Source organism: Pollicipes pollicipes, unplaced genomic scaffold (assembly GCF_011947565.3).
Source record: "Pollicipes pollicipes isolate AB1234 unplaced genomic scaffold, Ppol_2.1 Scaffold_7261;HRSCAF=8764_pilon_pilon_pilon, whole genome shotgun sequence".
NCBI classification, from domain to species: domain Eukaryota; kingdom Metazoa; phylum Arthropoda; class Thecostraca; order Pollicipedomorpha; family Pollicipedidae; genus Pollicipes; species Pollicipes pollicipes.
Window position 1 is genome coordinate 37489073 of NW_023597054.1, and position 12408 is coordinate 37501480.

General features: G+C 53.9%; 1 protein-coding gene across 1 annotated transcript; it reads right to left on the reverse strand.

Annotated features, from left to right (window-relative positions):
* Positions 1-4523: 4523 nt before the first annotated feature.
* On the reverse strand, positions 4524-11848 carry LOC119112986 (V-type proton ATPase subunit S1). Its single transcript, XM_037237293.1, has 9 exons — positions 11516-11848; positions 11015-11129; positions 9509-9616; positions 8732-8885; positions 8155-8240; positions 7503-7657; positions 6708-6854; positions 5683-5941; positions 4524-5273 (listed from the first exon to the last, which is right to left on the reverse strand). The coding sequence occupies exons 1-9, from the start codon at positions 11608-11610 to the stop codon at positions 5061-5063; spliced, it is 1332 nt and encodes a 443-aa protein (XP_037093188.1). The 5' UTR covers positions 11611-11848; the 3' UTR covers positions 4524-5060.
* Between the last annotated feature and the right edge of the window lie 560 nt (positions 11849-12408).

Genomic DNA, 12408 nt, shown 5'->3' on the forward strand with positions numbered 1-12408 from the left:
GCCGCGCGGCTGAAGCGCGACAGATGTCAACCACCAGCGCGATAGGCCCCACAGTATTGTAATGCCGCGCCGCCAACGCTGGGCCGGCGCTGCAGCCGCGATGTCTGTCAGCGCCGGAAATGCCGGGAGTGGGCGGGCGGCCGGGGAGCTGCAGCCGAAGCTTCCCCTCTGGCAGCGGGGGCCTCGACGCCAGCAGCACGTTCAGCTGGCGCCGGACGGCCGGTGCATCCGACCGCTGCGTCACCGTTGTTCAAGAGCTTTGCTGCCCTCGGCACGTCCAGCGAACTGGGGCCGGTGGTCATGTCCGCCCACTGGTTGGCCGCAGGAACTACTTGGCCCCGCTATGGCGGCAGAGCATCGAGGCGTCTAGAGCCGCCACGTGCTGAGAGTTACCCGACATCCGTCGGGCCCACTCTCGTTTGCTAGTGGTTATCGTCAGGGCAAGCAGACATGGATTACCCGGTGTCGGCATGGGCGGACTGGTCATCTGACCTCAGGCGGGTGCGACAAAGGCCGACGCCGACAGACGCCGGGGGTCAGCTCTGGTACACGAAGGTCGCCCGAGCTCAGTGGCAGCTCAGTCGGAGGAGATCCAACGAGTATTCGATCGCGTACTCAAGTGCGTGCATTCATCGCTGGTTTGGTCGGGTCCGATGACGCATACGCATCGTAAGCGACCATGTGCTCCGAAAGAGCACACAAAAACAGGGCATCTCAAGTATCCGAGCCTGCGCCGGGCTTTGTCCGCCTGTCAACCTCCTCGTTCACGTCCGCATGGGCCGCCCGGTGCCGGGTCAAGAGCACTGGGACCGGCCGCGCCGGCACGAGCGGCACGACAGCTCGCGAGGAATGACGTAGAACGGGTGCTGCTGACATGCGCCGGAACCCGGTCGGATTAGCCGCCACTCGCGACGGGCGGCCCGGTCTCGGCGGCGAGCGGCCCCGGCCGGCCGTCGCGCGACGCGGTCAGCGGTCGGCTGGGCTCGGCGCCGCGGAGTCCAGGACTCGCCAGCCGTCCGCCACATCTGCATGCCGTGACAGCACGATAGAGCACCGAAGCTTCGCGGCCGCTCCATCCCGGACGGGAGTCGGCTGTCAGTTTGGGCCGAAATTTGATGGCTTGACCCTGGATGTTGGAAGGCGCGGATGGGGACGGCGACGGGCGGGACGTAATGGTAGCGCCGCCGGCCCGGGCCGTCCACTATCCATCAAGGCCATCGAACAGGCGCCGTGACACGTTCTTGATACAGGTACGCGCCGTGGCGGCCGCAACGGTCCAACGGAAAACGTGAGCGGCGGTTGGCTTTCCTCGCCCTGTTCACCGCTCAGGTGCCGGTCTGTGGGCACTTCTACGACTCTGTGGTAGTCACTCTTAGGACTCTGCCAGAGCTTATCGACAGAGCTGTCGGTCCCCACACGGTCGTGCTGATTAGAGGGGTCAAGCATATATGCGAAAGTCACGTGTGTTTTGGCACGGACCGGCTGCTGCGAACACCGCGCTGAGGGATGCCGGGCGACCATTGGAATTTAGGCTCAGGAATGGGGCTGACACACACAGGCATGTTCCATTTCATTCAAGAGGAGTCCATTCCATTTCATTCCGTTCAAATGCATGTAAAAACGCCCACGTTTCGAAAGAGAGACGAGTTCGTTAATCTTTACGAGGAGCTAAGACACCATAGACAAAGTCGGACATAAGCGAACATAAAACAAAAGTGTGAATTGGAAGAAACAAATGCCAATAATTTTACAATATTGATTCAACTTATTTGAAAAGGCATTACCACGTTCGAATTATTTGTGCAGCTTTTTAACACCGATTTTCTCCGCAAATGGTCATAAAATCGGGTCGAAAACTCAAATCATGGAACGCTTGTGTTTAGCCTTTGTTATTTCACAAGCTGAAGACATGAGCTTATTAAAGAGCCACGTTGTTTAGCTACCTTTTTATGCATGATCTATCCAAAGAACCGTTGAACATTTCGACTAGGATTCGCCAGATGGATATATCTACTAACCCAGAAACATTTAGACCTAACGCTCCTGCCCCCTTCATGTTTAGACCGGAGCTAATCACCAGAAAATATTACCCCTGGCCTCTGAGCGACGCCAGGGACCGCACAGCTCAGAACATTACCTCTCGCCTTAAAGCGACGCCAAGGAGCGCACAGCTCAGAACATCACCCCTCGCCTTGGAGCGACGCCAGAGCGTACAGCTCAGAACATTACTCCTCGCCTGGGAGCGACGCCAGGGAGCGTACAGCTCAGAACATTGCCCCTTGCCTCTGAGCGACGCCAGGGACCGCACAGCTTAGAATATTACACCTCGCCTCGAAGCGGCGCCAGGGAGCGCATAGCTCAGAACATTGCCCCTCGCCTCGAAGCGGCGCCAGGGAGCGCATAGCTCAGAACATTACACCTCGCCTCGAAGCGACGCCAAGGAGTGCACAGCTCAGAACATTGCCCCTCGCCTCGAAGCGGCGCCAGGGAGCGCATAGCTCAGAACATTGCCCCTCGCCTCGAAGCGACGCCAAGGAGCGCACAGCTCAGAACATTGCCCCTCGCCTTGGAGCGACGCCAGGGAGCGTACAGCTCAGAACATTGCCCCCTGCCTCTGAGCGACGCCAGGGAGCGCACAGCTCAGGATATTACACCTCGCCTCGAAGCGGCGCCAGGGAGCGCATAGCTCAGAACATCTCCCCTCGCCTCGAAGCGACGCCAAGGAGCGCACAGCTCAGAACATTGCCCCTCGCCTCGGAGTAGCGCCAGGGAACGCGTACAGCTCAGAAAATTCCCCCTCGCATTGGAGCGACGCCAGGGAGCGCACAGCCCAGCGGAGCGCGCTACCGAGCCGCGACATTGCCATTTAGTTTTGCACTGGGCGTCGACAATCAGCCGCGACGGAGTCACTGCTAACAGGCCAACAAACAGACCACTGCCCACATTCAGGCCGGCGCCTGCCACTGGCAGCTGCGTTGCCACCGGCGCCGCAGCGTGCTCGGCCGGCCGGCGGTCGTTCGTGGGGCCTGTGACGTGACGCGCGCTCGCCGCGGCGTCCACACCACGCGCCGACCTCGCGGGTCCACCGCGCCATGGCGTTGGCCATCTGTGCCGACCCGTGCTCACATGCAGCCGAAAAAGAGACACGCAAGGCTGTCGAGTACCAGCTGCACATCAAAAGCGTTGCCACTTCCATTTACGTCGTTTTGCGTCCGACTTGCAGGCGCGGGCCGCTGCAGCGCGCAGGACGACAGGTGACCGCAGAACTAGCGCAGTATCAGCGCGCCGATCACCAAAATAAGGCCGCAGATCAAACAGCCGACGACGTAAACAAGCCCAGTGCATTGCCCGCTGCGGATGGGCGATCAGAGTCTGTCACGCCGTGGAATAAATACAGTTTGCAGCCCAGAGATTCCGAAGACCATTCTTGCGTATAATGTTAACCAACACTTTGTGCTTGTGTATGACAATAACCGAGTATGTGTTTTAGAGGCGCCGAGCTTTCGTGCCACAGGCGTCCGACCAGCATTCACTAATAAACGGAAGCCTCGAGCATGAGTCACAAAATGCGGCATTGCTAGCCAGGTGCGACACCAGGATTTAATGCCTGGAGGGAGGGAGGGGATCTATCTAACGATCTGGCCACACAACTGTTATTCTGATGGGCCAAACAAAGCGTCTGGGATTCAAGCCACTGGGGTAATGTGACCGACGCTGCGACACCGGGTGGGAGGGGGATGACAAGATCCGAGGAAGGGGACGGGGGCCCCGGCCTCTGTTGGTGATGTTCCTATCCGTGACCGCACCTGACGATCCGCCCTTATCCCCTCCCCCGTCTCCTGACGCCACTCGGCAGCAGTACTCACCCAGTGCCCCGGTCGACGCTCACTCCCCGCCACACGTGCGCCTGTACTGACCACAGCCAGGTGGGCACGCCGGCGCCACGCGAGCCGGAGCCGCCGGCGCCCCTCGGCCGGTCGCAGTTTCAGCCGCGCCCGCCAGGTGGCCGACCACAGTTCTAACCAAGCCCGCCAGGCGGCATTTCCAGATGAGTCACCGAACGGCAAGTGGTCCGCCAGGCAGCATAGGTAACATTCAAGCTTACATGGTCAGGGTCAGCGGAAATCTGTCAGGAAATCAGCGGAATGCATAATGCACCGAGACGGCCGAGCGAAAGCCAATTGCTGGAACGGAAACGGTGATCAAAACCTTCAGTCCTGTATTCGCCCTCCTGGCTGCATACGCAGGACCTGCCGGGGAGCTCGTGCCTGGAGCAACGCCCGCCACTAATATAATGCTGTACCGCCGGTTTGCTTAGCGCTGCAGCGTGGAAAGGCACGTCACGAGCCTTATAGACCGATCATGACTTTGTTTCATGGTAATTAATTTGACGTGTATTCGAATTGGACTGCTCAGTCATGGATGCAGTCAATCATTTCTAACGTGTGCAATTTAGTCTTACATCACGTAAATAGCCTTTCATACAAATCGATAACTCAGATTCGCCACCCCAAACACACATGAACACCGTGTTGAAGGTTCTTTATTGAGACGTCTTTCACATGACGAAATCATTAACGCTAGCGGCCAAGCGATTGTAGCGCCAACGAAATCCACACATGCCAATCAGACTGCGTTCCACCTCGCAGAGCAGCATCACGCAGTTCCAGCACTACACTGCAACAACGTCCGATGCATGAGCACATCGCTGAGCGCAGCATTCACGTATCCATATTCGAATCCCCATTATGAGAAGCGGCCATACGCCGTCGATAACAGACGCAAATAGGACATGTGTTCACAACTAGCACATTCAACACATCATCGCGCCCGGTTACGTGGAATGGTCGGCGCCCTCTACTGAGTACTATTGGAGACATGTCCGGTTCGGAGAGCGGCGCAGGTCGTGTCCGCTACTCGGCCGTGGGCACGTGCAACGGCTGCCCGCGCGGGTCGTGTCCGCTACTCGGCCATGGGCACGTGCAGCAGCCGCCCGCGCGGGTCATGTCCACTACTCGGCCGTGGGCACGTGCAGCGGCCGCCCGCGCGGGTCGTGTCTACTACTCGGCCGTGGGCACGTGCAGCGGCTGCCCGCGCGGGTCGTCGAACCGGTCCATGGTCGGCACGCTGGCCAGCATCGCCAGCGACCAGACGAGAATGACAAGCATGATCAGCGACAGGAACAGTCCCGACCAGATCGGGATGGTGAAGAACGGCGTGCAGTCCCAGGCGCGGCCGAATGAACTGGTCTCGTTCACCATGAACGCCTGCACCTGTGGGGCCGGACCGGAGCAGTGTCAACGTCCCGCGCGCGTGTATGTGGCCCGGCTGTGCGCCTGCCCAGCCAGGTCACCTGGCCAGTTGAGGACAGACACTCACTGGCCAGCGGCCGGGCCGCCCGGCCAGGTCAGGCCAGCTACTCACTGACCAGCGGCCGGGCCACCTGGCCAGGTCAGGCCAGCTACTCACCGACCAGCGGCCGTGCCACCTGGCCAGGTCAGGCCAGCTACTTACTGACCAGCGGCCGGGCCACCTGGCAAGCCCCCGGCTGATTCCCGGCTGCTGGCCGGTGGGTGACGCCAGACCGCGTATCATCAAGCGGGGCCACCGACCACCGCGTGACCGCCGCTCGGCGACCGACCAGCGCCGGCCCAACCCGAGCGCGCGCCGTATACCACCCACCTGGAAGTCGGGCAACTCGAGCGAGCTCAGGCTGTTGGCGTCGCTGCTGTTGCTCTCTGCCGCCCACTTGCGGCTGGTGCAGTGGTAGGAGAAGCCGCTCGGTGCGTACACCTCGGCAAAGTCGAGCGTCACGTTCATGTCAGTGGCCGTCACGCCTCCGACCGAGCCCGAGTAGAGCAGCGTCACCGGCGTCAGCAGCCAGGCCGACACCTTGTCATCGGCACCTTCCCGCTTCGACATGTGGCCCAAGAACGTGTACCTGGCGCAGCGAAGCAGGACCTCGTCACCGTCACCGCCACCAGCTCGTCAACGGAACTGGTGGACGGCGGCTCTCTCACACGTGCACTCTCCGTGCTCGGCTCTGGACAGTATGGAGAGCTTCACATTGCAGAACTTTCTGCTTCCTATAACTGACGAAAGAAAACAAGCATCCCAATGAATCTGCCAAATGATATCATCCCGCACATGCTTGACTGCACGACAGATTCCAGATATTTGGACAAAATGGGCCAAATCTCCCTCCCATCCCAATGTGATGGCCCAAATCTCCCTCCACACCCCACAGTGATGGCCCCATCTCTCTCCTTCATATTCCAGTGATGGCCCAAATTTTCCTCCACATCCCACAGTGATGGCCCAAATCTCTCTCCACATCCCACAGCGATGGCCTAAATCTTCCTCCAATCCCACAGTGACGGCCCAAATCTCCCTCCACATTCCACAGCGACGGCCTAAATCTCCCTCCTTCACAACCCACGGTGACGGGCCGAATCTCCCTCCACATCCCGCAGTGACGGCCCAAATCTCCCTCCACATCTCACAGGGACGGGTCAAATCTTCCTCCCTCACATCCGACACAGTGTACAAACACGCGCCGCTCCTTCTGGCCAACCTATTCTGGTCCGCCAGCGAAGCCCCAGCCGGTGCCGGCCTCTGACGTGCCTCTGATGCCACTCAGTCCGCAAGCGGGACCGGACGCCCCTCTCCCCCCCCCCCTCCGCTCCGTGCAAAGCGCCGCCACTCACGTCAGTGTGACCTTGGACAGGTCGTAGTTGCCGCCGGCGCTGCTCCCGGTTACGCTCTCCCAGACGATGGTGGCCGTCTGGACGCCGTCGCCGTCGCACGAGCTCGAGTTGGACGTCACCAGGGAGGCGTTCAGCGACACCGTAATGCTGCCAGGATCGGGCGCGGGCATCAGCGCCAGCGGCTGAGCTCCGCACAGGGCCAGGGCGTGTTGGGTGTGCAACTACAGATGCCGGACACGACAAACACAACGCCTTGGAGGCGAGTGCGGCCGAGTATCTTATGACTCCATCTGCCGCTGGAGCAGGTGGCGGCGAGGGAGTGACGATTCCCGACGCAGGCGTGCATAAACTTTTTTATCTGTGAACACGTCTCACAGAGAAGCAACCCACAGCCAAGCATGGTTCGGTGGTATGCCCTTGGATATCCACCTGTGCATTTGGACAGATGACACAATTATTCATTTCTTTACGTGGTGGCCCGATCAATTATAACCGCATGTAAGCGCTTTACACAATGAGACGTTACACCAGGTTTTAACGCTTAACGCGTGTAGGCCGGTGGCATTCAGTCTGAGCATATCACGCTGCCATTTGAGGTGTTCTACCCATGTCATGGCATAGTGGGATACAGAAAGACGGGTTGAACTGGAACCGGCAAAGGGTTTGATGAAAATCTGCGTAAGACCTCCGAACGCAGACTGTTGCAGCCAGACTGCTGCAAATGCAAAACAGCTGCTTTGAACCGCTCTGGCTCTCGCCAGCAGATAACAAATACCAGCGTCAGCTGCCACTCACGGCTTTGCTGCCCCCTCCTTAGGGGTGAAGTGCATCACTGGGGGCGCCGAGGTGTAGATGTAGATACAGTTCATGTCGAAGAAATACTCCCTGCCCGGCTCGTCGGCGGCGGCCGCCTTCAGACTGCGCGTGGCCCGGCCCCCGGTCTCGCCGCCCTGGCGCGGCACCAATGTCGTCAGGCGCCGGCCGCCGGCCGCCGGATGGCAGCGGGCCCCTCGACGTGTACACACGCACGCACGCACGCACGCACGCACGCACGCACGCACGCACGCACGCACGCACGCGCGCGCGCGCGCGCGCGCACACACACACACACACACGCACACACGCACACGGGCGCACCACGCGACAAGCAGCACACAGCCAGCTTTGAGCGAGCTTGCTCGTGGTCGCTGCTCGACACTATAAAACACTTGGTAAGACCAAGGCCTGGCCATTCGCGGCAGAAATACGCCGGCCTCTCAGTTATCCTGCTAAAGGAAGATGGAATCCAAAGCATAATGGACATGCTATTTAACATATCTCTCATTGTTTCCAGACATCCTAAGTACGCTAACCGCACACACACACACACACACACACCAAGACAGATAGGACTAGAGCCAGACGCGACTCAGGGGTGGTAAAGGGAGTTGCCTAGTAGCCTACTGACCATGGTGGTGTGCTTGCCAGTGAGCACGGCCGAGTACTTGCCAGTCAGGCTCTTCACCTTGGTCAGCACCTGCGAGACAGTGGCGTCTGGTGCCGCCAGAACACGCATGTCACTACACCCACGTCTACACCAGACATCCAGGACTGAGGAGATGGCATGCCCCCTGCCCGAGCAGTGAGAGCCACTGTGAGAATTTTGGCAAAGAGAATTGGAGACGCCTTAGACTGCATCATCACAACATCATTAGCACAATATGTATCACTTAATCTCCTCCTCTGAACCATGGAGAGTACTAGACATATTTTCTCAGCAAATGGGTTAGGAGGGTTACATACAGATGTCTTGCATGTCAACCTGCTGAGCTTCCCCTGCCTCATAGCTTGATGAATATCAGACTGAGATGTCACTGATTTTACCAGTGAAAACAGCCAAAATACCAACTGCCTCCCCCCATTCCATACATTGACACATCGCTGGGCGGACAAGCAGCAGGCAGTTAGGCTGCTGCGTGACAGCCTGGTGATCAGTGCAGAACACCGCCACCTGCCGGCAGTGACACGCACTGCCAGTCACTGACCTGCCTGGCGGAGTGCCGTGGCACGATCAGCACCTGGCTTGTCATTCAGATACACCAGGAAGAGGGTCTTGCGTGCGGCAGGCGCCAGTTTCAATGCCGACAGGTTGTTCAGGTCGACAGTGACACGAGCGTAGGTAGACAGGAGTGCTGGCACCTGGGGCAAAGGGAGTGGGGCTGGTACCAGCCAGTTGTGTGCTTCCCAGCAGGCAAGCGATTCACTGGTGGTCAGTAAGTCGAGCAGCAGGCAAACCTGTCTCAACATGACCTGTGCAATTGCTTATGAAACTAATTGTTTTCAAATGGCACCATCCTGCATTTCATAGGGTTTGGAAGCTAATACAAACCAAATAAACATGACATCATTTAAACTCAGGCCAGGAGGTCTGAGTTTAAGTCTAAATGCCTCTCAACTTGACTTAACCCAGGTCAACTCACGCTGCAGGGGGAGCCTTACTGGGGTGGCTGTGCACAGCAAAACCCCCCACCCTCCACATTCCTGTCTGATAAAAGGGCCTCCTGTCAGGTGCAAGGACCAGGCAAAATTATCCTGGCACACCTGCCCCACACAAAATTATCTGTTGGACTGGACAGCACAACTTGGGTGGTGGATTTGGGCTACACATGGCAAGCTTTGCCTGATGGTGCTCTGAACCCAAAGCCATCCACTCTACCCATTCTGAATGGTTACAACACAACTAGATAGATGTATAGGGAATCAAGTACTTATTCTAAGTAGCATACACATGAGTATCATGATGTTAATATAAATGCATATACCTGAGATGGATCAGCCATGCTTGGAGTGAAGGCACTTTGAGATGATTCAAATTCTTGCTGCAAATGAGAGAGAGCTTCTGGATATCCACTGAAGTCTTCTACATTGAGCTGAAAATGTTTAACACATTTAAGTGAGGTTACCACATAAGATTAAAAGCAGATGAAAATATAAAAACAGCCTGCTTATCTTTTAATGTAGTTTTGAGCTGCACATACCAGTCTGTACTATCTCAATTACTACTATAATACCACTAATAGCATTATAACCTTCCTCCACAAAGTGCCTAGACATTGTGTAAAATAGCTTCTGGTGATACCTTACACACCTCCTAAGACTACAGTTTTACAATGCCAAAAGAGAAGTTCATCACTAAATTAAAGCAGAGCCTAAGCATTCACACAAAGACTTTGCATTTTATAGTGCAGGTGCAATGCACTTAGACAATACTAGGTGTAGGTACACATTGGTACCTAATGTTAGAAAAAATCATTGTACATCACTTGTCATGTTTAAGGCAGCACAAACTATAAATAATCATAAAATAGGTAGATTCATGCTCCTACCTTCAAATTTTAATAACTATAATAGCGAGCTCCTGAGAGCCGCACCCACCCCACCGTCTTGACTCCCCAGCGCCGTTTCTGCATTATCGTTGCATAATTACAATATTTCTGCTTACCAAGAACCATAAAAATGTACAGGGCCAAGGTAACAATAACAATGCAATGAAAAAACGTTTTTTATCATGTCTAAGTACGTTTATGAAATGGACAGGCCAGAATAGTCCGGAATATAGCCTGAACTAAACTAAACTGAACTAAACTAAAGTAAACTAAGCTAAGCTAAGCTAAGCTAAGCTAAGCTAAGCTAAGCTAAGCTAACCTAACTCAACCTAACTGAACCTAACCCCCACACTATCCCCTTCAACCAAGTGTCCCATTGGCATCCATGTTCCATGCCATATATATGTGCCATATTAAGAAGTTTTGTTTAGCCACCATATTCTCATTTTGCTTATTACTCCCCCCCAAAAAACATCAGATTTCCCTACCATGTTCACTGCTCTGCAAACAGTACAGAAGACTGCTTGGATACACAAGAAACATATTTCACTGGATTCTTGTTACCTTGGCCTCATACGTTTTTATGGTTCTTGATGCGCAGTAATGTTGTGATGATGCAGTAATGTGATTACATGTAGCAATGGCGCTGGGGGTCGCAGTTGCTGCATGTTTGCGGTGCTCGATTGTTCGCTATTGTAGTTATTTAAGTTCCTAGGTAAGAGTTTAGATGACTTGTTTTACAATTAATTACAATGTGTTCTGCCTTAAAAATGACAATTGATGTACAATGTTCTTTCTTAACATGAGGTAGCAATGTATACCCCGAGCCCATACCAACATAAAAGCATGTAAAACAAAAAAGAGGCACACAATGTGCAACTCTTACTCATGTACCAAATTCCAGATGTTGAATTAACACAAAAAGTTTGAGAAATCACCAACCTCATTCATGACAAACATCACCAAGGCCTCAGCATCCATTGAATCTAGAAGGTTTTGAAGCTGGGAGTTGGACAGTGCTGGAAGTGCTGGCAATTCTGGCATTTTTGTTTCAAGCCTGAGAATATAAAGGATGTAACAGTCAGCAAAACTAAGTATGTACCCATAATAAGCACATCAAGCTTGTTGCATCCATATGGGCATAAAGCACATGACAAAATTAGCATATTGAGAAAAAATAACCCATACCAATAACTCCTTGCAACACATTGCTGAATAATATAACCTTAATTTGAATATATTAGTTGCTTATCCAGTCAACTCCAAGATGTAAGGCCATAAAAATGCTATCATATCCCACAAATTGTGAAAATAACAACACAAGGGTATATACATTACTGAGCTAGACTTTCATTATCTGACAAACACAAAATATTTCTCACCAACTTATGGTGATCACATATCCAGTATTCATGCCTTTAAATTAGCAGATCGTCTACTTACATTGTCGATTCCCACACCAGAGCTGGGGCGTTTCTCTCAGCCATAGACAAGCTGGCCATAGCCAGCGCGAACATTATCTTCATTAGACTCATCATGTTTCACTTCTTGCTGCAATTAATATATACGAGCGGCGTTTTTTTGGCACGTTATCAAGCCTTTCAAAGATTACTGGAGTAAGCAAATACTATGACCACAGAACTACTTCGGAACAACCCCACGCACAATCCACAATACAGACATCCGCACCCAGCACGTAAAGAAACGGACTTCTGAAACACTCGCGCCACTCTTCGTCACCATTTGTCCCGTGACCATAAGTATCGATTTGCTGCAGAAATAAATAGATATTTGAAAGGTTTCGTGTTAATGATATCGGACTAAATGACTATTTACTACTTTCATCGCCAATTAAATAATGTCTTACATGTCCAAAAGTATTCCATACTAACTTTACGTTGCCAATGGTTTCAACTAGGAATTATCGATAACGCGCTGGATCACATGATTTTGGTAGGGAACCAGTTACCAAGGAAACTCAAAGCAACGAAAATATCGCTGTATTGCCACATTGTATGAATCATAAACTGGGCACTTCACCACTGACTGGATTAATGTCAGCAATACCGACTTTTTTAAACACAGGCTGAATAGTTCTAAGTCGGAATGTCCACTGCAGCCACCAAGTACACGAAAGAGACATAAAAAGCAGTGAGCATTCTTGAAAGCAACCGATGAAATTCCAGCTGCCGACCATGTTGTGGAACCAATTGGCATCACTTCCCCAAATGTTTCAGAACGAAAACGCCGCCATTCACCAGAGATGTATTTTAAGTGTGAGTTGCTGACTCGTGTTGAGTTTCGCGCACGGGTGCCGATTTGTATTCTTTTGTGAG